The sequence below is a fragment of the Eleutherodactylus coqui genome, chromosome 9 (genome assembly GCF_035609145.1).
Source record: "Eleutherodactylus coqui strain aEleCoq1 chromosome 9, aEleCoq1.hap1, whole genome shotgun sequence".
In the NCBI taxonomy this organism is placed as follows: domain Eukaryota; kingdom Metazoa; phylum Chordata; class Amphibia; order Anura; family Eleutherodactylidae; genus Eleutherodactylus; species Eleutherodactylus coqui.
Window position 1 is genome coordinate 152,950,502 of NC_089845.1, and position 25,144 is coordinate 152,975,645.

The window sequence follows — 25,144 nt, forward strand, 5'->3', positions numbered from 1 at the left end:
CCGTGCTGAAACTACTCAGCTTAGGAGATAAGAGGCACACGGCCCACGAACTGCTGCAGGGTCTGACAGAGCAGACCGACCGCTGGCTTGCGCCGCTGAGCCTCCAACCGGGCATGGTCGTGTGTGACAACGGCCGTAACCTGGTGGCGGCTCTGCAGCTCGGCAGCCTCACGCACGTGCCATGCCTGGCCCACGTCTTTAATTTGGTGGTTCAGCGCTTTCTGAAAAGCTACCCACGCTTGTCAGACCTGCTCGTAAAGGTGCGCCGGCTCTGCGCACATTTCCGCAAGTCCCACACGGACGCTGCCACCCTGCGGACCCTGCAACATCGGTTTACTCTGCCAGTGCACCGACTGCTGTGCGACGTGCCCACACGGTGGAACTCTACGCTCCACATGTTGGCCAGGCTCTATGAGCAGCGTAGAGCTATAGTGGAATACCAACTCCAACATGGGCGGCGCAGTGGGAGTCAGCCTCCTCAATTATTTTCAGAAGAGTGGGCCTGGTTGGCAGACATCTGCCAGGTCCTTCGAAACTTTGAGCAGTCTACCCAGGTGGTGAGCGGCGATGCTGCAATCATTAGCGTCACCATTCCTCTGCTATGCATCTTGAGAAGTTCCCTGCAAAGCATAAAGGCAGACGCTTTGCGCTCGGAAACAGAGCCGGGGGAAGACAGTATGTCGCTGGATAGTCAGAGCACCCTCCTGTCTATATCTCAGCGCGTTCAGGAGGAGGAGGAGGAGGAGCATGAGGAGGATGAGGAGGAGGGGGAAGAGACAGCTTGGCCCACTGCTGACGGTACCCATGCTGCTTGCCTGTCATCCTTTCAGCGTGTATGGCCTGAGGAGGAGGAGGATCCTGAAAGTGATCTTCCTAGTGAAGACAGCCATGTGTTGCGTACAGGTACCCTGGCACACATGGCTGACTTCATGTTAGGATGCCTTTCTTGTGACCCTCGCGTTGCACGCATTCTGGCCACTACGGATTACTGGGTGTACACACTGCTCGACCCACGGTATAAGGAGAACCTTTCCACTCTCATTCCCGAAGAGGAAAGGGGTTCGAGAGTGTTGCTATACCACAGGACCCTGGCGGACAAGCTGATGGTAAAATTCTCATCCGACAGCGCTAGTGGCAGAAGGCGCAGTTCCGAGGGCCAGGTAGCAGGGGAGGTGCGGAGATCAAGCAGCATGTACAGCACAGGCAGTACAACAGTCTTTAAGGCCCTGGACAGCTTTATGGCTCCCCAGCAAGACTGTGTCACCGCTCCCCAGTCAAGGCTGAGTCGGCGGGAGCACTGTAAAAGGATGGTGAGGGAGTACGTAGCCGATCGCACGACCGTCCTCCCTGACGCCTCTGCCACCTACAACTACTGGGTGTCGAAGCTGGACACGTGGCCTGAACTCGCGCTGTATGCCCTGGAGGTGCTTGCTTGTCCTGCGGCTAGCGTCCTGTCAGAGAGGGTGTTTAGTGCGGCTGGGGGAATCATCACAGATAAGCGTACCCGCCTGTCAACCGACAGTGCCGACAGGCTTACACTCATCAAGATGAACAAAGCCTGGATTTCCCCAGACTTCTCTTCTCCACCAGCGGACAGCAGCGATACCTAAGCAATACGTAGGCTGCACCCGCGGATGGAAGCATCGTTCTCTCTCACCATCCAAAACGGGGACATTTCTGCTTCATCAATCTGTGTATAATGTTCCTCCTCCTCCTCCTGCTCCTCCTCCTGAAACCTGACGTAATCACGCTGAACGGGCAATTTTTCTTAGGGCCACAAGGCTCACTCATATAATTTTTCTTAAAATTTTTTATACGTTTCAATGCTCTTAAAAGCGTTGAAACTTTAACTTGAACCAATTTTTCGTTAAACTGGGCTGCCTCCAGGCCTAGTTACCACTTAAGCCACATTAACCAAAGCGATTAATGGGTTTCACCTGCCATCTTGGTTGGGCATGGCCAATTTTTTCTGAGGTACATTAGTACTGTTGGTACACCAATTTTTGGGGGCCCTCACCTACAGTGTAATCATAGTAATTTCTATGTTCTTCGCCTGCACTCATGGTACAGAAAGGTGTGTGTGGTTGGCCTACACTTTAGCTACATAAATGTAACTGGGGCCTTGTCTATACTGCAGCTACTGAAATGTGAAAGAGACTGTTATCTCCCTAAACTGCTGCAATGGGAATGTTACTGGGGCTTGTCTTGAGTGCTACTATTACTGAAATGGAACTAAGACTGCGCTCCCCCTATACTGCTGCTAGTGATATGTTAGTGGGGCCTGTCCCTAATGCTACCGCTGAAATGTTAATAATTCTGGGCTCTGCCTATACCGCTGCTAATGGTATGTCACTGGGGTGTGGAAACAGAGGCTTCACAAAGACATGATGGCGGCGAGGCCATTTCCCACCAACGCTGTTACTGTTAAGGTGCATATAACAACGGACACGTGGAGAGGACACGTAGTGCCTCAAAAACATCCCCCTCCTTCTCCAACAATGAAAACATTCTTGGCAAATGCCTTTGCATTGGTTCGTCTGGTGGCAGTCCAAGAATTTCACCTTTAACGACACAACAAGAGAGCACCACCACCATCCCCCCGCCACGGCCCACTTAATCCTGGCCGCATTCCGAAAACCAACTACATTAAACCGCGCTACTAGGTCCGCAGTCACCACCACATTACCACCAACGAGGTTACTGTTAAGGTACATATTACCAGTCAGACTGGGGCATGCAGTGTGGGCCGAAGCACACCTGCATTAAGCACGACATTACTACCTCAGCTGTGTTGGGCAATGCAATGGGATATTTTTATGTACCGCCGGTGGCTTCCTGGCACCCACCCATGCTGTGGGTCCACAGGGAATTATAAATGCATCTGTTTCCACTTGTAAAGAACCCCAGTCTGACTGGGGCATGCAGTGTGGGCCGAAGCCCACCTGCATTAAGCACGACATTACCTCAGCTGTGATGGGCAATGCAATGGGATATATTTATGTGCCGCCGGTGGCTTCCTGGCACCCACCCATGCTGTCGGTCGACAGGGACTTCACAATAGGGAGTTGTACCTGCCTGTGTCTATGAATTAAAAACCCCGGTCTGACTGGGGCATGCAGACACCTTGACAGAATGAATAGTGTGTGGCACATAGGTTCCCCATTGCTATGCCCACGTGTGCAGCTCCTGATGGCGGTGGCACAGGATTATATTTCTCATTGCTTCTGTACAGCATTGTGGACTATCGCCCCGCCCCTTTTAAAGAGGGTCGCTGCCTAGCCGTGCCAACCCTCTGCAGTGTGTGCCTGCGGTTCCTCCTCATGGCAGACACACTTCTAAATAGACATGAGGGTGGCGTGGCATGAGGGCAGCGGAAGGCTGGGCAGGGACAGTTTGGTGTGCGCTGTGGACACTGGGTCGTGGGGGGGGGGGGAATTGGCAGCATGTAACCCAGGAGAAGTGGCAGCGGAGTGTCATGCAGGCAGTGATTGTGCTTTGTTGGAGGTAGTGTGGTGCTTAGCTAAGGTATGCATTGCTAATGAGGGCTTTTCAGAAGTAAAAGTTGTTGGGAGGGGGGGGCACTCTTGCTGCTATTGTGGCTTAATAGTGGGACCTGGGAACTTGAGATGCAGCCCAACATGTAGCCCCTCGCCTGCCCTATCCGTTGCTGTGTCGTTCCCATCACTTTCTTGAATTGCCTAGATTTTCACACATGAAAACCTTAGCGAGCATCGGCGATATACAAAAATGCTCGGGTCGCCCATTGACTTCAATGGGGTTCGTTACTCGAAACGAACCCTCGAGCATCGCGATAATTTCGTCCCGAGTAACGAGCACCCGAGCATTTTGGTGCTCGCTCATCTCTAATTACTACTAGAGATGAGCGAGCGTACTCTGTTCGGGTGTTTGTGGACCCGAGCACCGCTTTTTCCGAGTAACTGACTACTCGGACTAAAAGATTCGGGGGGCGCCGGGGGTTGCAGAGGGGAGTGGGGGGATGTGAGAGAGAGCTCCGCCCTGTTCCCCACTGCTACCCCTGCTCCACCACGCCGCCCCCCAAATCTTTTCGTCCGAGTAGTCAGTTACTCGGAAAAAGCGGTGCTCGAGTCCAAAAACCCCCGAACCGAGTACGCTCGCTCATCTCTAATTACTACTCCTCCACACAGACTGCACAGGAGCTCCGCCCCCATGTCACATGACCAACTACATCATCACAGGTCCTTCAACCACTACTTATCTGGTTTGGCTGCTTCCCGGTGATTGGTTATTTGAGTTGGCTGATTCACGGTGATTGGTTATTTAGGTTGGCTCGTGTAGAAGTGGGGAGTAAAAGGCTAATATGCCACTGCTGAGCTCTGCCTACACATTGTGATCACATGGTGGTGACGTCATTACAGGTCCTTCAGCCACATTTCCTTTCCCCTTCCCAGCTCCGCCCCCATACATGACGGGTCACATGGTGGTGACATCACCCCAGGTCCTTGCAGCTGCAGATCAGGTCCTGCTGGTAGTCGCTGGTGTTCTCTGTTATCAGCCATTCTCCCAGCTGTAAGGTAAGCTTCCATCACGTGTTCCTGTGCTTGTAGTGACGCTGTGATCATACATATAAAGGCCTATTTAGACACAACGATTTTCATTCAAAATTTGCTCAGAAGCCAACTGATCAGTCAGTGCAGCGGGATAGCAGCTGAGCGCTCTGAGAACAAAGCAGCTGTATGCAGAAGACAGCGCTCCCGCTGCCTTCTGCATATAGCAGCCACCTTCATTTACACACTAATAAGCTAATTACCGTGTTTCCCTGAAAATAGGTCTTACTATCAGGGTAGGACCTATAGGGTTTTCTTCAGAAGCGCCCCCCTAAAGAAAGAAAATCAATACTCACCTGCTCCGCGCCATCCTGATGGTCGCTGGCGCGGCGTCCTCCTTGTCTTACAGCTGCCTTCTGCTGGAGATGGGGCTTTGAATACCCCGCCCCAAGCAAAGCGAGCGCTTTGATTGGCTACTCGAGTGCTGGCAGCCAACCACAGCCGGCGCTCCATTAGCCAATCACAGCCATTCAGTGAATGACATCACTGACTGGCTGTGATTGGCTCATCAAGCGCCAGCTGTGATTGGCTGCCAGCACTCTAGTAGCCAATCAAAGCGCTCGCTTTGCTGGAGGCGGGGTAGAGGACATGTTACTGGGCACACCTGTAGTACAGCCAGCAGTACCTCCTGCATTACCTATCCGCCCACGGTGAAATTTTTTTTGCCTTCCTCTGGATCAACATTGGGGGGAAATGGGCTGAACTGGATGAACATGGGGCTTTTTTTGCCTTATATGGAATGTTACTTTACAGTCGCAGATTTCATTTTAACAGACGCCTCTACGGGACCCCCTAGATGTCTGCTAGATGCCCCTGTCCTGTGGGTATAACTGTCCATGTTGGGATCCCCTCTAATCCATGTGGTGACGGCTCTGAGAAGCTTTTCTCTGGTTGCTCTATAAGTGAGGTTCTGTATATCACATATGATGATGTCCCTGTAGGATTTACAGCCGCTCCTTTCTTCATAAAGGTTCCTGCGGTTCTACAACCTCCAGTTCATCCCGTTTTTTCATCTTCTCATCCAATCTGCTCCTTCTCCTGAATGACCCACCAAGGATGGCCGAGGACAGGAAGGAGATCAGCAGAAGAATATTAGACTTCACCTTGGAGATCCTCTACCTGCTGACCGGAGAGGTGAGCGCTTCTACATTTCTATCCTCATTATTGTAGTATTTACCAAGTCATCGGGAAGGGAAATCCATAATGGGGAGTAATAGGAAGAGTCCAGTGTCCTGTATAAGAGAGGCCAAGTGACCAGCAGAAAACGTGAAGATCAGCCACCAATATAGTCAATTATGTATCATGTAACCAATGTACTGATAGTAATGTTATAGGAGTAATGAGAATGGTAAGTAACCAAGAGGATCAGAGACCGGAGTGTAGTCTGGAGGGGAGGAGGAGGAGGAGGAGTAGGAGAGGAGGACTGGTGGCCAGAGGATCAATGGAGATAAGATAGTATGAAGAATATATTATTTAGGGCTATTAGGTCTCCAGGAGGATCTGGAGTAACATTTCCGGATGTGGTGATGGAGTTCTCCCACAATGTGAGGGTAGCAGTGGTATTTCCTAGTTTGCAGTGTAATGAGGGCAGTTTGGGTGGACGGGGGGCAGATTGTAATCCTCTAGAAAGGGGGATGTGACGTCACTTATTATTGTGCACATGATGATATTTCTGTGTCTCTCCATACACAGGATTACACAGTAGTGAAGAAGACATCGGGGGACGGTGTGACTCCCATCATCCATCTCCAGGAGTCAGGAGGATGGAGCAGGAGTCATTTCCCCATCACAGAGCCTCCCTCCCCGATACATGAGCAGAAGGTCCTAGAGCTCACCAACAAGATGATGGAGCTGCTGACAGGAGAGGTGATGCTGCGGGGGATGGGGGACATTATACAGTAACAGGAGGGGTCTGGGTGATGACTGGATATTGTGTTGTCAGGTTCCTATAAGGTGTCAGGATGTGGCTGTCTATTTCTCCATGGAGGAGTGGGAGTATATAGGAGGACACCAGGATCTGTATGAGGAGGTCATGATGAAGGATCCCCGGCCGCTTACAGGTAAGGAGAATTATTTATGGCTGCAATAAAAGTGAACTTTTTGAAATTTCGGACCAAGCCATTTCTTCTGCTAATCTGTTTCATCGTAGCATAAGAGACGGGTATTTACTGTTCTCTTATTCGGGCTGCTGCCCCTCTTTGTTTTTTGCGGTTTCATTTTTCCATCTTTACTTTCACAAAATTAGACTTTTCTTTATTTTTCAGTGACCTAGCTACATAAGGGTTTGTTTTATGTGGGATGAGTTGTATTTTTCAGTGGTACCATTTAATTTGCCATATATTATATCTGAAAACTTTAGAAAAACTCATTTGTGCCAGGGGTCACCGAGCCATGTGTAACCATTTTCGGGAAAGATATACACACATGAATATACCATATTTTCTGGCGTATAGGACGACCTTTTAACCCAGGCTATTGTTACCTCATCCTTGCAGACAGAGCAGTGCTTTCTGGAGGCGGGGCTTGAATGCCCCACCTCCAGAAAGCTAATGCTCTGATTAGCTAACTCAGCGCAGCGTTAGCCAATGAAAACTGGCGCTGCGTTAGCCAATCACAGCCATTCAATGACAGTTGGGGGTCGTCTTATACGCCAGAAAATACGGTGTGTGTGTGTATAATTATATATATAGTTATTATATATATATTTTTTTTTTTAACCTGACCTTCAGAATGGGGGGTATACACACAAAAGCATACAGGTGGATATTACAGGAGCATGGGTATACATAAAACAGTTCTTTAATTTTCTACAAGTACTTCATGATTTTAACACATATTGCCTCAATTATTTTCTAACATATTATTCAAGCCCAAACCCATGGTACTAGAATCATAACTTAAAAGATATGCATGGTCTAGCAGATATTTGATTCTACTTTGAATGACAGGCAACAGTTTTTATAGGGGCACATGCTTCGATTACATGAATTCAAATCTATTATAATTCATTTATTACCATTGGTCAAAAGAAACAAACACAATATGAATATGCAAGATAATGAATTTAGCATCTAAAATGCCAGGCAAACGCACGCAAGTGCATAAATAATCCTACATGATTAACTTCTTAGAACAGTTAGGGCTAATGCCCACGGACGGATTATCGCTTTGGAATTCATGGGCAGATGCCCGTCGCGAATTACACAGCAATGACCATCCATACACATGCTGTGTTAAACAATTCTCCCCTGCCCACAAGCAGAAATCAACTGCAATTTTCCACTCGCAGGGGAGAATCGCAGCATGTTCTATTCTGTGCGGAAAATCGCATGGATCTCTTCTGTTGCAGTCAATGGAAGCCGTCTGTCCCGCGATATTCCGCGCAGTGGGCTCAACGGAAGTACCACGAGAATCCACGTCGCAGCCCAATGCTGGCACATCATGCCCTGCACTACACATGTGGATAGGCTCTCTGGCCGAGACACTCACAACTGATCCGGAGAGGTCTGTATGGGGTCTCTGTGGGGCGCTGGGTCTGATTCCGCTGCGAGATTTCACAATCGGAATCTGACCCAGCCGTAGGCATGAGCCCTAAATCTAAACAATACGTTGTTTAGAGAGAATATTTAGGAACATTTGTGAACAGGTAGGAACATGTCACTTTGACCCACCAGCCAGTCTAAATGCTACATAGCTATAAAAAACCATTTAATATCCATAAACCCACCAGGAAGAGGACAAATGAATACAGTGAAAAGAGGCTCAGAAGATGGCTGCCTGCTTATAAAATGGCTACACATAGGATAGAACATGGAGTCATATTCATTTCACTAACATGTTCTTTTTGGGTTGTTGTTCTGTTGTAGGACCCATTTTGTAGTTTGCTTAACCCCTTCCCGCCCCATGACATAAGGGTACGTCATGGCAGGCTGGTACTTCCCGCAAAATGATGTACCCTTACGTCATCAGGATAGCGCGAGATCAGTCCCGCAGCGGGAGCCGGCTGTCGGTGATAGCCGGCCTCCCGCTGCAACATCGGGGGGGCATCGGAGATGCGCCCCCTCCCCCCCCCCCCCCCACTGTTAACCTCTTCCCTGCCGTGATCCAAGTAGATCGCGGCAGGGAAAGAGTTCACAGAGGGAGCGTGCTCCCTCTGTGTCTCCAGCTGGCTTTTGCGATGTTATCCCGAGAGCCCGGCCTGTCGCCATGGCAACAGGACACCTAACACTGGCGTCCTGTAGTGCCAATGCCTATGATCGCTGTATAAGCGATAGGCCGCCTGCACATGAGCGTTCCGGATTCCGCTAGCGGATTTTCACGCGCGTATGGTACCTAAATGTGCTTGCGGATAGGTGCGGATGCGTGAAAAATCACGCGCGGATATACGCGGATGTGTTGCGGAAAAAAACGCGCAGAAAAACCAGCAGACACCCCTTATTGTAAACCCAACACCCAGACTCCGTTTTGTCCCTCTTGCTTGCGCGAGCACCGTTAAATTATTGATGTCTTTGTGGGCATGGATGATCCATGTAACTTTTTTCAGGCGCTTCTCCAGCGTGACTTTATTTCAGTCACTGCAAAAAAATTCACAAGAGGAATTCATTACTACAGATTTTGCATTCTTACATCCTGCATTGGCAAGAAATACTACCTATCTCCCTCTACAAATTTGCCTGTGAAGCTCTGCTGTGTGTTGGGACGCCTCCTACCATGCCTACTTCCTGTAGTCATAGCAACCAGTGACTCCATCTGCAGCTGCACTGCGGATGTACTGCGTGAAAAAACGCACCCATTCACTTGTATTGGAGGCTTCACGCGCAGAATCCGACCCAAATTAGAACAGGTCACAGATTTTTTCAAGCGCGTGAAAAAACGCGATACAAATCCGTCCGTCTGGGGACAACTGCGGATCCTCATAGGAGTATATTGGCTGCGGTCTGGGGCAGATAGGCCGCCTGCATACGGGCGGAAATCCCGCGGCGGGATTTCCCGCGGGATTTCCGCCACTGAAAGTTTGCATAGGAGTGCATTACAATACGCACTTCTATGCAGACGGCCACGGTTTGTCGCGCGGCAAACAAACCGCGGCATGTCCTATTTTTGTGCGGGGCACGCACTCACCCGGCCGCCGGCTCCGGTCTGCGCATGCGCCGGCTGCGCGGCAGCCGGCACATGAAAGAGCCAGGGCTGCCAGGTGCGGGTGAGTACGCGCTCGTCCCTGCAGGCTCTCGGGTCGGGTCCCGCGGCGAGAATTCTCGCTGCCGGATCCGACCCGCTCGTCAGCAGGCGGCCATAATGTGCCTAAAATAACGCGCTGGAAATTCTGTTCGTGTGCAGGCACCCTTAAGTCCGCCTGCAGACGAGCGGGTCGGATCTGGCGGCCCCGGCTCTTTCATGTGCCGGCTGCTGCTCAGCCGGCGCATGCGCAGACCGGAGCCGGGTGAGTGCGAGCCCCGCACAAAAATAGGACATGCCGCGGTTTGTTTGCCGCGCGAGATTTCGCGCAGCCAAACCGCGGCCGTCTGCATAGGAGTGCGTATTGTAATGCACTCCTATGCAAACTTTCAGTGGCGGAAATCCCGCGGGATTTCCGCCCGTGTGCAGGCGGCCTAAGGCAGGGCAGTAGCCCCGCCACGCCTTATCACAGCGATCATAAGTGCTGTGCTGCAAGTCCCTTAGAGGGACTCAAATAGTGTAAAAAAAAAAAAAAGAAAAGAAAAATGTAAAAAAAAAAAAGTTAAAAAAAAACCTTTTTTGTGTCTTTTCTAATATTAGCATAAAAAAGGTAAAAGAAAATTAAAATGGCACATATTTGGTATTGATGCGTCCGTAACGACGTGTACAAAAAGTTGAACATGCTTTTTATTTTGTACGGCAAAAAGCGTAAGAACAAAACGCTAAAAAACAGAGGCAAAATGCTAATTTCTAGCATTTTGCCTCCCAAAAAATGCAATAAAAGTGATCAAAAAAGCCGTATATTCCCCAATATGGTACCAATAAAAACTACAGCTCGTCTTGCAAAAAATAAGCCCTCATAGAGCTCCGTACATAGAAAAATAAAAAAGTTACAAAAAAAGAGGTTTTTATTGCAAAAAAGTGTAAAAACCTAAAAAGAAATATAACTATTTTGGTATCATTGTAATCCTACTGGCCCACAGAAAAAATGTATTGTGTCATTTATGCTGCATGATTAACGCTGTAAAAAAAAAATCTGTGGCAGAATTGATGCGTTTTCTCTCCCTGTTATCATAAAAAAAATAATGAAAGTTTTACAATATAGTCAATGTACCCAAAAGTGGCACCGATTAAAAACTACAGCTCACCTCGAAAAAAACAAGCCCTTATATGGCCGCGTCGACGGAAAAATAAAAAAGTTATGGCTTTTGAAAAATGGAGATGAAAATCCGCCAAAAATCGTTGCGTCCTTAAGCCCAAAATAAGCCATGTCATTAAGGGGTTAAACTTGGGGACATATTGAACTCTAAAATGTTTTGATAATCATCTGATATAATTTTTCCTGCACTTTGTTCAAGACCTCCAATCCCAGAGGCAGCAAAGTAGCCCCACAATGTTATGGAACCTCCAATATGTCTGTCTATAGGAAAGGTGCAGAACTCTTTATAGGCTTCATGGCCCAAACAGTGGATGGTGGACCCACTGTACCACAAACTGATTTGGCTTGGAGCTACTCCTGGTAACAACTGTGATTCCTGGTATTCACCTTTTAACCCTGCCAATCAGGATCTGATCTTTACTGCAAACCATTAAAGGGGTTGTCCCGCGGCAGCAAGTGGGTCTATACACTTCTGTATGGCCATATTAATGCACTTTGTAATGTACATTGTGCATTAATTATGAGCCATACAGAAGTTATCAAAAGTTTTATACTTACCTGTTCCGTTGCTGGCGTCCTCGTCTCCATGGTGCCGACTAATTTTCGGCCTCTAATGGCCAAATTAGCCGCGCTTGCGCAGTCCAGGTCTTCTGCTGTCTTCAACGGGGCCGCTCGTGCAGAATGCCGCCTCCGTGTAGCTCCGCCCCGTCACGTGCCGATTCCAGCCAATCAGGAGGCTGGAATCGGCAATGGACCGCACAGAAGCCCTGCGGTCCACAGAGAGAGAGGATCCCGGCGGCCATCTTCAGCAGGTGAGTATGAAGACGCCGGACCGCCGGGATTCGGGTAAGTACTACCCGGTTTGTTTTTTTAACCCCTGCATCGGGGTTGTCTCGCGCCGAACAAGGGGGGGGGGGGGGTTAAAAAAAAACAAAAAAAAAAAAAACGTTTCGGCGCGGGACAACCCCTTTAACCTAAAAAGCCCTGTGTGGGGTGTAGAGTGTTAAGGTAGTAAAAACGCAGTCTTAAGCTCTCGCTCACGACCTGAAGGTTGCGGGTTCAATCTCTGCTTGGTTCAGGTAGACTCCGAGCTTGGTAAAATGAGTAACTAGCTTGCTGGGGAATAAAAGATGACTGGGGAAGGTAATGGCAAACCACCCTGCAAGAACAGTCTGCCAAGAAAACATCACGATGCACCATGGGACTTTAACATTAACCTAAACATAGGTTAATGGTAAAGGTAAAATGTCTTAAATACATTGTTGAGATCCCAGTGGGCCAGCTGTCAATAGGTGATGGGGCTAGCTGCACATATCTTAAGAGGACATGGCGCTGACTGCAACCAATGGCTGTAGAGGCATAGTTTGCCACAGCCAGCCACAGTACCCACACCTATGCTTTCTCTTCTTAGGACCAGTCTGGGCATTGATATTCTCCACAAGCTCCCAAAATCTGTCTTCAGGACCGTACACTTTCCAGTTTTTTAACATCCAGCATTCGGTTCACCTTAAATTCTACTTCAGGAGATGCAGATGTGGTGAAAGAACTGAGGGCCTAGAAAAATGTTAAATTATTAAAGGCTTCAAGAAGGAAACATGGAAGGAGTTGGGAATACACCAGGAGGGAGGTAGATGCAGCTTGTAGGTTACTGGATTCAGATGTTTCAATACTTGAAATGAGCCCGGATGGCAGGAGGCAAATTTGAAGTATGGCAATTTCAAGATGATGTTCCTGGAAAATCCACACATGGTCCCCAGGGGAGAAGCCAGGGGGAAAGATGTCTGCTATTTGTTTATATTTTGCTTCATCGGGATAGCTGCTTGGGACTAAGACTTTCAGACTTACTGACCGTTTCTAAGAAAGTCCTGGTGTGTGACTTTGGCTGCTGGTATTTTTGGCGGCTGCGGCAATGGGTAGAGTTGCTTCTGAATGATGACCATAATCTGGGAAGAAGGGTGAAACTCCTGCAGATTCATTGACAAGATTGTTATTGCAGAACTCTACTCACAGAAGAAATGTAACCCAGTCATCTTGTCGGGAGGACACAAAATGTTGCAAAGTAGATTTCTAGTGACTGGTTCATCTGTTTTACCTGCCCATTGGATTCTGGGTGATATGCAAAGGAAAAGTCTAACTTAATGCTAAGCAACCCACACAGTGCCAGAAGTGAGAGATCAATTGCACACATCGATCCAAAATCATATTTTGAAAAAATCTGTGAAGGCAGAAAACATGCTGTAGAAACAAGTGAACCAACCACGCAGTGAATGTTGGGCCAGTGGAGGAACGCAATGCACCATCTATGATAATTTGTCTAGGACAACCTAGATCACCAAACCGTTAGAAAAGTTAGACAGGTCTTTGACAAAGTCCATAACAATATGTTGCCAAGGGGTCTCTGAGACAGGCAATGGCAACAAGAGTCCAGTAGTACACTGGTGAGAGGATTTGTTTTTGGAATAAGTCTAACAGGCAGACACAAAGTCCCATATGCCCTTGAGCAAGGATGGTTACCATTAATAGCGAAAGATGAAGTCAACAATCTTCTTTACTCCAGAATTACCAACCATTCTGAAACTATGCCCCCCAGGACAGGATGTAATGATGCCTGGCAGCGAGAAAGTCCTCCTGGGTGATATGTCCCTCAAGCATAGAGGGGTCACAGAGATGATATGAGCAAGTGCAATCCTGCTGTAGCTTTTTGCAGTCCGTGATAGCAAATGCCCGGGAGAGGGCATCACCAGGAGCTCCCTGTCACCCATGTAGCATTTCTCTGTAGAGAAAATGTCTTTTGAAAATAAACCACAGGCTAGATCTTTACCGCTGGGACTCTTTTGCTATTGATAGAACGGTTCTGGCTCCAGTAGAGGAGGCATCAACCTCCATCGTGAAAAGATGTTGCAAAATCTGGCTGATGGAGAACAGCAGATGTAGTAAAAGCCTGTTCAAGCTTTTCAAAGACTCCTCTGCTTCAGGAGACCACTCTCAGGCATTCACACCCTTCCTAATGAGCACAGAAATTGGCTCAGTGAGAGTAGAGAAATGTGGTATAAAGTGACAATAGTAATTTGCGAAACCTAAGAAGTGCTTGATCACCTTCAAACCCTTTGTTCTTGGCTAGCCAAGGACTGCAGATGGCTTCTCAGGATCCATCTGGAGCCCAGCATCCCAGATGATATCCTAGAAAAAGCAGACTGGATCGATCAAAGACACATTACTCTGATTTGGCACACGGTCCATGAATTCAAAGGTGTTGTAGTACCATCCTCACTCGTATACTTAGATGAGCAATAATGCAGGTGTATAAGAGATCTTGAAAGACATCATTCCCCGATTCCTGGAAGATTGCCAAAGAGATTGTAGTGCCCATCATAAGTATTGAGAACAATCTTCCATTCATCATTCTCTTGAATGCGATCAGGGTATACGCTTACCGTGGCCCCCAGATTGTGTCAAACATTTCCGTAATTAAACGCAGAGGATACTTCTTAATGGTAACTGCATTCAGGCCTTTGTGATCAATGCAGGGGCATGAAGATCCATCCTTCTTGGAGAGGGATCTTTTAACCCCTTAGTGACTACACGTTTTTGCTTTGTTTTGCATTTTTGTTAACCCCCTTCCCCCCTCTCCTTTTAAAAATCGTAACTTCTTTATTTATCCATCGACGTCGCTGCCTGAGGGCTTGTTTTTTGCGGGATGAGTTGTACTTTTCAATAGTACTATTTAATGTACTGAAAAACTTTTAAAACATTATAAGTGGTGAGAAATGGAAAAAAAACCAACATTTTTAGTGCGTCTTGTTTCTACGTGGAATAAACCGCAACAAAAATGACATGCTAACTTTATTCTGAGTCAGCACGATTACTACGATACCAAACTTGTGTAGTTGTTTTTTTTTTGGAGTTCTACTTATATATTTTTTTAAAGATATTTCATTTTTAAAATTATTTTGTTTCCATCTTCTGCGCACAATAACGTTTTAATTTTTCCATCGATATAGTTTGAGGGCTCATTTTGTGCAGTAAGTCCTGTAGTTTCCGTTAGTAGCATTCTAGAATACATAGGAATTTTTGATCCCTTTTTATTCGATGGTTTTTTTTTTCTTGGCAACAGGGTGACAAAAGTGCATTTCTGGCGGGTTTTTTATTTATTTATTTTTAAAAAAAATTTGGGGGGGGGGGGCGTCATTCACTTTCCGCGGTAAATAATGTGTTACTTTGATAGACCAAAGTTTTATGGACACAGCGATACCAAATATGTATTTTTGTTTTATTTAGATTTTTTTTCTTTTAAATATGGCTAAAGGGTTTTTGTTTTTTTTTTTGAACTTCTATAACTTTTTTTTACATAATTAATAAAGCTATATTGATCTTATTTTTACTTTTTCTTTTAGTCCTTCTGGGGGACCACAACTAGCGATGCTTAGATCACTTATGCAGTATGATGTAATGCCATGGCATTACATCATACTGCATTCTGACAGGCAGCCTATCAAGCCACCCCTCGGGGATGGCTTAATAGGCATTCTGCCAGCCCCCAGCTGCCATGACACCCACACAGCTTCCCCGATCCCGTACGGAGGATTTAAATGCCGCTGTCAGATTTGACAGCGGCATTTAAAGGGTTAACAGTCCTGATCGGCTGAACGGGGCAGTTGCCCACTGTAAGAAACAACTGACACCTGCAATGTATGTAGGGAGATAGCGCTGCTATCTCCCTACATACACGTCCTGCAATGGTAGGACGTAAAAACACAATAGGGTGGTCACTAGGTCTGCCTCTCCACCTGGCCGTTGGCACTGGATTTTCTGTTTAGCTGAACAGATTGGGACATAGTGTCTTTTCCCACCGCAGTATAGACAGAGCTCTCCAGCACATCTGGTGTTCCTCTGGAGCTAGACTCATCATTTTTGTCTTTCAAGGGCTCTCAAAGTGGAACAAAAAGGATCTCTAAAACGATATGGCCATTCAGGACTCCCTTAGATGCGCCTCTAAGAGGTTATTAATCTGGGAAGATAGGGAGATTAAATCATCCAGGAAAGACACTGCGGAAGATTCATGTCCAGGCTTTTCAAATACCTTGTGAAAGGCACACAGGAAAGACTGAAGATTGCCAGTAATAAGGTCCTCTCATTCCCAGAGTAGATCCTCAAAAGACAGGGGAGACCTAATCAATGCTACCTTGGCCATGTCTGTAGGAAATTGGCATGTCTGCAGCTCAAAGTGAATCAAGCACTGATTCCGGTATCCTTGGCAGGTCTTTGTATCCTCATGGTAGTGTGAAGGCAGAGGAAGATGTGGTCCGGAACCTCTTGTATGAGAGCTTGGCTTTGGGGATTAGGTTTAATGGAGACAGTTTGGTCTCTGATTTGAGCAGCAGCTGAGGCTGGATCCAGGGCATTCAAATAACCAGAAATTTGTTGCAGGAACAGAAACCTACGATCCTGGCATATACTGGCGTGAAACTTCTTTTCCAGCTCCTCTTGCTCAGCCAATGGTGCATCAGTGGGGTCTGTGGCCTGAGCAAAACTATAAGAACAGTTGGTATGGAATCACTATGCCACGTACTGGTTTGCCTTGGGGCTACTCCTGAAAACAGTACCTGTGGGTTCCCTCGTATTCACCCTTTAATCCCAACTGTGATATGGTCTTTGCTGTAGGGATTCCCAGGCTATTACCCCAAAAGTAGTCTTGGTGTTGTGTCAGTGACGGAAACTAGTCAGGATTGCTGTAGTTCCCTACGGATGGAGCAGGCAGACATGTGGTTGCAATACAAAGTTAAGATAGGCAGAATTCTTGCATAATGATATAATGGGCCAAATTACTGGGCATGCAGCAGCTAGATTAAGGTCCAGAAACAAGCCAAGGACAAAGATAAAGAAGATGGGAAAGCTGAGTTGAATAGGTCAAACCATGAGGCAGTCAGAACAAGTAAAACACCTTTGCATATTAGACTAGACTAATTGCTCAGACACCAGGCACATGCTAGCGGGTTAGAGGGCCTTAAATAACAAGGGGCCTATCCGGATTGGTGGGGATGGAAAAACTGCTTGCGCACACACAGCCTTCCTTTAAAGGGCCAACCAGCTTGCATGTACACTATGGGGACCTGGAAACCTGACAGTTGAGGGCTTAGTCAGACGGGCGTTTTTAGCCGCGATTTGCGCATGCGCATGCGTCCGGCGATTTTTTTTTTTTTTACACCATTGCTTTGCAATGGTATCGGACACATGAGCGCTTTTTATGCGCTCGTCCGATAAATTATAGAACAAAAAATCGCAGATCGCACCTATCTGCGATTCCTGTTCTCTTCTGTATATGCGCTCAATGGGGCCGGCGGCAGCGGCGCCGACCCCATTGAGAACATATAGAAGACAAATCATTCTTCTCTGCCACAGCTGTAACAGCTGTGGCAGAGAAGAACGATGTTTGCCCATTGAATTCAATGGAGCGGCAATACAGCCGCTCCATTGAAAGCAATGGGCTGCCGGCGTGCGCGGGGTTAATTGGGAAGGGGTTAAATATATAAGCCCTTCCCTGCAATTCATCCTAAAATGTGTTAAAATTTTAAAAAATTGCATACTCACCTTTCCGCTGCAGCCGGAGTACAGCCGCCGCCGCTGTCAGTTCTCCTGAACTGCTTCTCGGCACTATTCAGCCGGCGGGGCTTTAAAATCCCCGCCTGCTGAATGATCTGCCTCTGATTGGTCACAGCCCTGACCAATCAGAGGCTGAAAACACACACACACACATTCATGAATTCATGAATGGGTGAGTGACTGCTGCCTTAGGGGCAGGTCTGACTCACACCCCCTTCACACCCACTGCAAGGCGGCCGCGCGGAGCTTCGGCTGCCGGCAGAAGGTGAGTTTCCATTTTTTTTTATATTTTAACACATTTTAGGATGAATTGCAGGTAAGGGCTTATATATTTAAGCCCTTCCCGACAATTCATCCCGGGCTCGCCCGCAGCGCATTGCTTTCAATGGAGACGGCTCTATTGCCGTCTCCATTGAATGCACTGCGCTGGACAACTCCGGCCCGTTTCTAATGAAACGCGGCTAGGAGCGGATTTTCGGGCGATTTGCGGGTGACTTGCGCGCACCGGTCACGCGATTTGCGGATGCGCATCCGTCATGCGATCCGCAAATCGCGCGAAAAAACGCCCGTCTGACTGAGCCCTGAGGCTGCATTTACCGCATACAACATGAGGGTGCGGGCAGACGAGCGCATAAACGGCGCGTTTTTGCGACCAAACGTATATACGTGACCATCTGAGGCAATGGTTTTGAATGTATTCGTTCACATGGGCGATTTTACGGCGCGTAAAAACGGCAATTAAAAAAAAAACGGAACATATGCGACCGAAATACGCGCCAAAGCATATTCGATCGCCGAAAAGACCGTTTGCAAAGTAGGAACAAACGAAAATACCCTTTCTAGCTCTGGTCGTGATCGGTGAGAAACGATCGCTCGGGCGATTATACGTTGCGCTCGTGCGAACGTAAATACGCCTACGCTCGTCTGCCCGCACCCTGAGGGACATGGCACTGGCTGCAACCGACAGCAAAGAGATGGAGGACGCTGTTAGCCATGACCAGCTGCCATAACCTTCAATTTGTCATCTAGAAGTATAACATTGGTGTGCATTGTGAAAGAATTCTCGTTTGGTTTTATCTCTCTACAGAACGTTTTCCCAGAAGGATTGCGACTTGGCTTTATGACTTTTGGCACTTTTTTTTGCCTTTTTTCCAGTATTGGGGTACTCCTTGACCATTGCCCATGGTGCTCTATTTCATTTAATATGTGGTGTATAGTACAGGTTGAAACCATCACTCCAGAAGTTTCCAGCTCAGCCTAAAGTTCTCTGGATGTTGGACATGGTTTCTTTCACACATTTCAAATCAATCTTCCCTTTTCTACCACATCCTGGAAGGTTCTTGACTGTTCCACAAATAGCAAACCTCTTGATAACATTTTGAACTATTGAAGCTAGGATGCCAAGATCTTTTGAGGATAGTCTTGTACACTTTACACCCCTTGTGCTTGGTGGTAATAGTATTTTTTGTTAACTAAAGGACCCTCTATATGGAGCGATGATCGCTCAAAAATTGCTAAAAAGCGATCGTTTGAGCGATAATCGTTGCATCTAAACGTGCGGCCATCGTGCACTTTTCGGGCACTGCTAGCTGATCGTTAAATTCAGTCCAACCTAAAAATCGTCCTTCAGTCTTATCAGCAGTTCTCCAGGGGTAGTGCTAATAGCATTGTTTCTATCGGAGAATAAAGGATAAATTCAGATAAGAGCCCTCAGGCTATTAACTGCTTTCAGTTTAAGGCTTAATTTGCACACTTAATTGCTCTTAAGTAGCTACTTAATAGTTTATGCAAAATGATCGCTCAAAGCTGTCACTCAAACTGTCGTTTGAGCGATCATCGCTCCATGTAAATGAGCCTTTACACAGCAGAAGTCTAATTGGCAATCAGTTGCAGGTTAGTTTTATTTTGTCACCATTAATCACATCCTGGCGTTTTCTATTTTGTATCCCTTTTTCCTTTTTGTGCTTTTTGCTTTTCAGTATCAACCATCTGACATTCTGTGTATTGATGGAGTGTCAATAAAAACTATTTTAGGAGATATTTTACACAGTGTACCTTATTTTCGGGGGTATTAGATACATAGATTTATATTTTAGGGCTGCTGCACATTATATGGACTGCATGTGTGTGTACTGCCTGTTATACAAAGCTTCATAAAGCTGGAATCACATACAGTTTTGTGATGGTTTCTTATGCAATTTTACTGCAGTGTTTTGAGCCAAACCTAGAAGTAGGTTGTAAAGAGATGGGAATATAAAGGAAGGATTTTTACATCCTACTGGATCCACTATTGGCTTTGGTTCAAACTACACCCAAAAAACTGCATCTGTGTTTCTAGTCTAAAAGGAGGGTTATACATTTGTGTTTGCAGTTTGAAAGAAAATTACAAAATTATTTTTTAATTCTGACAGAAAATCCCAGTAAGGACTCGGAGGGAAACATCATGTTATCTTTAAGTTGTAAAGTAGAAGATGAGGATATCCCGCAGCACTCTTCAGAAGAAAACCTTATTACTTTTAATGTACATCCAGGACTTCACAGTACAGATCTATCATCTAATCTCACTAATCATGAGGATCCTTCTGTTGACCGATCACAGATTGTTACCACAAGTGCAGTTCAGAAAGGAGAAGAAAAGTTTCATTGTGGTGAATCTGAAAAACCGTTTACAGAAAGCTCAGGTCTTTGTACACAGAGTAGAACTCACACAGTGGAGAAGTCAGATGCCAGTTCAGAATTTGGGAAATGTTTTACGTGTAAGTCAAGCCTTAATCAACATGAAAGAATTCACATAGGAGAGACACAGTTTTCATGTTTATTGTGTGGGAAATGTTTTACAGAAAAATCAAAACTTGTTCTATATGAGAGGAGTCACACAGTGGAGAGGCCATATTCATGTTCAGAATGTGGGAAATGTTTTACCAAAAAATCAGATCTTGTCATTCATGAGAGAAATCACACAGGAGAAAGGCCATTTTCTTGTTCAGAATGTGGGAAATGTTTTACCAAAAAATCAAATCTTGTCATACATAAGAGAATTCACACAGGAGAGAGGCCATTTTCTTGTTCAGAATGTGGGAAATACTTTGGAAGCAAGCAAAATCTTTTTCTACATAAGCGAATACACACAGGGGAGAAGCCATTCACATGTTCAGAATGTGGGAAATGCTTTAGAGATAAATCAGATCTTATTAAACATGTGAGAATTCACACAGGAGAGAAGCCGTATTCATGTTCGTTTTGTGGGAAATGCTTTAGAGATAAATCGGGTCATGTTAAACATGAGAGAAGGCATACAGCAGAGAAGCTTTGTTGATGTTTTATACATGGAAAATGTATTACAATGAAATTAATTCTGAAAGCCATCAGAGAATTCACATTGAGGAGAAACCATATTCTTATTAGGAATTTGGGAAATGCCATAAGAGCAAACAAAACAATTGAAGACTGTCTTCACATTCAAGCCAAATTTTCACAGATGTATTTGCACGCATAATATGCCGAGAATGGAACCCATTGATTTCAATGGCTGCGTTCACATGTGTATTGTTTTTTTCCTGCGCATTTCGGTTGCGCAAAAAAAAAACCTCCAAACAATGCAGCATGCTCTATTTTCCTGTGTATTTGTGCACCAAAGATTCCCATAGAAGTCAATGGGGTAGACACAAATGTGTGAAAAATGCGCTAAGAGATGCATGATATGCTGCATAATTCCACTGGAAAAAGAACACATATGGAAATCGGACTAATTAGCCCTTTAAATCGGTACATTTTTTTTTGCTGCGTGCAAATGAACACGTCTTGTGGGCACAAACAGTACAGTAAGATACGCCGATGCGTGCGCAAATAAGTATTATTCATTCCACAAAAACGCTACGCTCATGCACACGCAATTGTGCATATACTTGTCTGAATCTGACCTAAATAGAATTTTTGCTTTTTGTGAGTGTAATTAGCCTAGATCTGCCACACACCTAAATGCTTTTTACTTGACGTCAACTGCACGCGAGATGCATGGAGGAAAAGTATGGTGAATATAAGGAAGAAGAGGCTTACTTATTATCATGGCAGTCACAGTGAATCGTCACCATGAGTCTCCATTCTTATTACTGTATTCATAACTCCACCCTTACTGCAGGAGAAACTAGAATGGCAGAGACTTTCCAAGAGCGGAAAATTGCAATTGATTTTCGCTCGTGTAGAGGAAAAAGCATTTTTTAAATAACATGTTTGCTGCGGAATTCAGAGACAGATGCCCATTCCAGATTCCGTAATACAAATCAGCCAGTGTGCAGGCGGCCTTAAACGGTATATTTTGTTTTTGCTATTTTGTTCAGCATTCTGTATCAGTATCTGTAAGCCACAACTAGGAGTTGCTCCAAAGCATGGAAGATGTGCAAATGTGTCCACTATGCTTTTCTTTTTTTATGATGCGTTCCATATTGGGCTTGAGGCCTCACTGTCTACTAGCTTCTTATATGGGAGAGTTTGTTTCCCACTCTTTCATGGAGAACCTGCAGAAACCGCTTTATACTTCATCCCTTCCAACACCCCGTTTCTCTCTTCCTATTCGGCCATTATTTGGTGGGTTTACTGATATGTTTAGGGTCATCACCGTGTTGGAAGGTCTACTTTCAGCTGAGCCACAAGCTTTCGAATAGATGATTTCACATTAAAAAGCAGTCTTTGGTGTGTGGAAGATGGCCGATAGGTTCACCATTTTGTATGTATTTTCTGTTGTCAGCTATGAAGATGCTATATTGTGTCTCTAATCTAATCCTCTCGGGGAAGGGAGCATCTCCCCACCTCCACAAGAATTGAAGGAGCAGTGCTTTGTGTCCATAAACTCGTGAAACTGGTTCTAATTGGCAGAAACCTATCTAGGAATGTCTTTGTGTAGAGGGACAGGAAATGGCTGGAGAGAGAGACAGGAATTATCTCCTTCAGGCAACCAGTGAAGAATGAACAGAGCGTGCTCAAGGGAAGCTCCTCCTGGGTGAATGATCTCACAGCTACCTCACAAATACCTCCCTCTGAGAATGACCTATCAGCACACAAAATAATGTAACTATATCCTAAATTACCTAACTTCCTGTGTTGAAACTTTATTTAAACTTTTACCCGCCTAAATAAAGACAAACTCTTTTGGGACACATGATGTAGACGTGTGGTCTTTGAAAGGCTCTCCAAGCTAATTTGGCACACACAGTATATCGAATAGCAAAAATTGCGCTAACAGGTGCAATAAAGAATTGATAATGAATTCTTTCAAGATGAGCTGAACAGGTCCTGATGCAGTTGTGAGAGAAACCATAGTGGTCCCCATTCCATTTTCTGTATCTTACTTTATGTGTATTCATATGAACAATCAGAAGTTTTATAAAGGCTAAAAGAAGAAAGCTGTGATTGACCTTCGCTCACACAAATGTGTGGCTGGACAGCTGACTAAATATGGACTTTGCTTTAGAAGTGTATTATACTTCACAAATAAGAACTCTTTATCATGTTTTATTTTGGTTCAAAAGGTTTTTATGCGGACAGGTTGTTCAAAATACATGTAACACAAGAGTGTGGGTATATAATAAGTACACAAATGCACAAGTCATAGCTTACTCACAGCCCCGTTACTTGGCCCATGAATCCTTCCACATAGGAACAAACCTCTATCCAACTTTTCCATTTTAATGAAGATATATCTAAATACTAAAAGAAAGCAAGAAAGAAAAAGAGAAGAAGGGGGGGGGATATGGGGTGAAGGGTTTGGGGTGGGCAGAGAATGCATCTACATATTAAGTATGTGGGACCACGGGCATGTATAAACCTTGTCCCCATTGTGCTGGGCTGATGATGAGAAGAGACTCACTCCGTTACAAAGCCGATAAGGGAGGACGAGGGACCTATGACGTGATTGACCCCATGGATACCCAGTCTCCAAGTCTGGGGTTTGACCTGAAATCGAGCAACGGCTGCTAAATCGCGTAGAACCCGGCTATAGCCATGTCCTCCTCAGCCCTTATCTCCTCGTACCGTGCAAGCGTGTTGACCGCCTCCACCCAATGGGCCCTAGAGGGGTGCCGGCTGGAGCGCCAGAATCTTGGGATGACCTGTCTGACAGCCTGGACAAAGAAGCGCAGCAGCCCTTTTTTTAACGCTTGCAATTGACCCCGGATACATGGACAATATTGCTGTCTCAAAGGAGAGGACCACCGAGAGGCCACAGATGTCATTATATAACCTCGTTACGTCCGCCCACAGCGCAGCCACCGGGGGGCACTCCCACCAAATTCGGAGCATATTTCCCCTGCCACTGGAGCATCTCCAACAGAGGGAGGAGGACCGAGGAAACATCTTGTGTAAACTCTCCAGGGTTCTGTACCACCGTGCTAAAATCTTGAAATTAAGTTCCTGCAATCTGGAAAAGGCTGTCCCCTTATGTTAGGGTAAAAGCCTTCTGCCAGGTCACTGAGGAAAAGCGTCTTTCCACCTCCTCCTCCGACGCCCCCACAAACCCTGGGGACCCATCCCCCATCTCTCGGTCCAACGTCATCCTATATAAGAGGGAGATTCGATGTCTCGGGGAGCTGGGGGACATGCAAAGAATCTCGAAAGGAGTGAGGGTTTTAATTAGCTGCAGTCCAGGTGCCAGGGAATCCACCGAGCCCCTCAGCTGTAAGTAATTCATCCATGTTCCAGGTGGGGTGTGGGAGTCCACAAAGAACTCCACCAAAGGTCTCAGTCCTGACTGTCCCATCACATCTCTCAGGTGTGGAAACGAGATCGTTGGGGTAAAAAGCAGGGATTTATTCTGTTCAAAGGCTTTAAATTGGGGATTAGCCAACAGCGGAGTGAGAGGGCCTGGAATCGAGACCAGTGAGCACCTCGTGGGAAACCCGACCAAGCATCCACCAGTTGTGCTAATAAAGGAGACAACCCAGATGAGTCCCTGAGCAGACCACCTGGGTTCCAGAACGCCCCCTGGGCCAGCCTGGGATCTAAATTGTGCTCTATTTCGACCCATAGCTTAGATTCCCGATGTTTGAGAAAGTTCAGGACGCAGTTTGCTATATTATATTTGTAATATAGGGAGAAATCCGTCTGACCAAGACCTCCCAGCTCCTTGGGTCTAGTGAGCATGCTATATTTTAGTCTAGGTCTACGACCTCTCCACACAAATCTGGTGATCAAGGAACGAATGTGATTCAAGAAAGGCCTGTGTAATCTGATGGGGAATGCCTGGCAAAGATACAGAAATCTTGGAAGGGAGTCCATTTTAACCAAGTTGATTCTGTCTCTCCAGGAAACGGTTTAAAGTTTAGGGTGAACGTGTGAGAAGGGTCGGCTGGAAGTTGAATGCCTAGATATTTGATAGAGGTGGCTTGCCACTTAAAAGGGAACTGTCTCTGTATAAGCTGCACCTCAGCTCGAGGAAGGGTAACATTCAAAACATCGTTTTTTGCAGATTAATCTTAAAATTACTTACTTCACTAAATCTACCAAATTCTTGCATCAAAACTGGAATCCCCACACTCGGGCTAGGTAGGTATAAAAGAAGATCATCTGCGAATAGGGACAGCTTATGGTTCGTGTGTCCCACCCGCACCCCCCTGATGGAATCATTCTTTCT

General features: G+C 46.1%; 1 protein-coding gene across 1 annotated transcript in view; it reads left to right on the forward strand.

The window, feature by feature from the left end:
- Positions 1 to 4,489: 4,489 nt before the first annotated feature.
- LOC136578718 (zinc finger protein 665-like) overlaps positions 4,490 to 25,144 on the forward strand; it is a 62,683-nt gene continuing 42,028 nt past the window's right edge. Inside the window, exons 1-4 of the mRNA XM_066578894.1 lie at positions 4,490 to 4,553; positions 5,557 to 5,720; positions 6,279 to 6,646; positions 19,932 to 20,831. Of these exons, the coding sequence (XP_066434991.1) occupies positions 6,568 to 6,646; positions 19,932 to 20,831 (979 nt within the window). The 5' untranslated portion in view covers positions 4,490 to 4,553; positions 5,557 to 5,720; positions 6,279 to 6,567. The remainder of the gene's footprint in view (positions 4,554 to 5,556; positions 5,721 to 6,278; positions 6,647 to 19,931; positions 20,832 to 25,144) is intronic.